Raw genomic sequence first — 1,744 nt, 5'->3', positions numbered from 1 at the left:
ATTATCGACCCCATAGACTTTGAGTTGTGGATCCACCACAGCGCTAGAATCCCACCGAGGTCCCATCTTACAAGTACCACATTGATGGTGAAGTTGAGTAGTAATGTGTCGGACACTGCAACCCCAGTAGGCATCACTACCGAAGGTATATTGAGAACATCCGGGAATAGGAGCTTTGTGTAGTGTTGAGCCGATGGACTGGAAAGCCTTTGTCTTGCTAAGTTCAATAGCCATCTTAATACCCTCCACAATAACATCTAAATCCCTGGTATCGTTGAAAAAATTCGCGTGAATTAGAGGTGGGGTCAGTGGATGTGAGTCTTTGAGAAGTACCTTTCCTCTACTGCGAGGATACAAGATCATAGGCCAAATACTCCATGAATCCTTACGATCCACTGAGGAGTAAACACTGTTGTAAAGATGATCAGTGATGCCCATTTCTTGTCTGAGAGACACCCCACCATCAGATGCTAGGGACACGGCTGTGAATATGAATTCAATATCCGGCAAATCATCAGGGAATACATTGTACTTGGTATTCACATATGCCAAACCTTCACAGCCTAACATTGTTAGTTTACCTTTGCCTTCAAAGTACCATTCAGGAAAAAGCTTAGGCATTTCTTTTATAAGCCTGTCTTGCAGAAGACCTATGGGCTGATTGACCAGAAATGTTAATCCAGCCATAGCTAAATGTTCTTGCAAATTTTCACCAACTCTCAGATTTTTTATGACTGGAATGTTTAGATCATTTAAATGCTCTTGTGGTCCTATACCTGAAAGCATGAGTAACTTTGGACTATTGAATGCTCCTGCACTAAGGATGACTTCTTTTCTAGCTAAAATTTTATGATCAATGCCCTTAATAGTAGCTAATACACCGCATGCTTTTTTAGTTACAGGATCTATCAGAATCTTCTTAACAAAACTGGAATCTTTAACTGTCAAATTACAACGTTTTTTGATTGGATCAATATAATCTTTGGCTGAAGATCGCCTAGAACGTTTGTGCAATGTTGCTTGAGCTCTGGCGAATCCTGTCTGAGTCTTTCCATTGTAATCTACAAGTGGATACCCAGCCTCCATGCCAGCTTGTAGGAATGCATCCAGCATTGGCGTGTTATATTCAGTGTAGTCAACGCCAATAAAGCCTTGGGTTCCATGGTAGGATGAATTCTGAAGCTCTGAGATTTGTATCCGTTCTGCTTTTTTGAAGTAAGGTAGTACTTCGTTGTAGCTCCAGCCATAGTTTCCGAGTTTTGCCCAATCATCATAATTTCTTTTGTTGCCCCTTGTGTAAAGCATGGTGTTGATCAGACTAGTTCCTCCAACACCTTTACCTGATGGCCATGGACACCTTTGGCCCTTCAGTCCTAAACATGCACGGCAATCTTCTTTTTCAGTCTTGTATCCCCAGTTCAAAGGAGATAATATTAAATTAGTGTTGAGTACAGGGATGTCCACTAGATAGTTAAAATAATGCCCTGCTTCCAATAAAAGTATTTTCCAGTGAGGTATTTCTGATAACCGGTTGGCAACAGTACATCCTCCAGGTCCTGCTCCTACAATGATGAAGTCATACTCTAGGAGTAAATCCTGATCTTTGTTAGATGACTTGTACTCTAGTTGTTCGAATATGCCATCCTCGATGTAAGATTTGACAGCGTAATCGAATTCATTTACATTTATAGAAAGACTTGTGCTAGATAGATATGACACAAGTGTGAATATTGTGTACAACATA

At 40.7% G+C, this 1,744-nt stretch overlaps 1 protein-coding gene across 1 annotated transcript; it reads right to left on the bottom strand.

The window, feature by feature from the left end:
* Positions 1 to 9: 9 nt before the first annotated feature.
* LOC103522773 (glucose dehydrogenase [FAD, quinone]-like) lies at positions 10 to 1,702 on the bottom strand (the record flags this gene model as incomplete). Its single annotated transcript, XM_008487866.1, has 1 exon — positions 10 to 1,702. A coding segment is annotated over one exon (1,693 nt), but the record flags the coding sequence as incomplete, so codon positions are not given.
* Positions 1,703 to 1,744: the final 42 nt, after the last annotated feature.

Source organism: Diaphorina citri, unplaced genomic scaffold (genome assembly GCF_000475195.1).
Source record: "Diaphorina citri unplaced genomic scaffold, Diaci psyllid genome assembly version 1.1 scaffold11067, whole genome shotgun sequence".
NCBI lineage: Eukaryota > Metazoa > Arthropoda > Insecta > Hemiptera > Psyllidae > Diaphorina > Diaphorina citri.
Note: the sequence above shows the minus strand (reverse complement) of the source record. Positions and strands in the feature narration are given on the sequence as shown.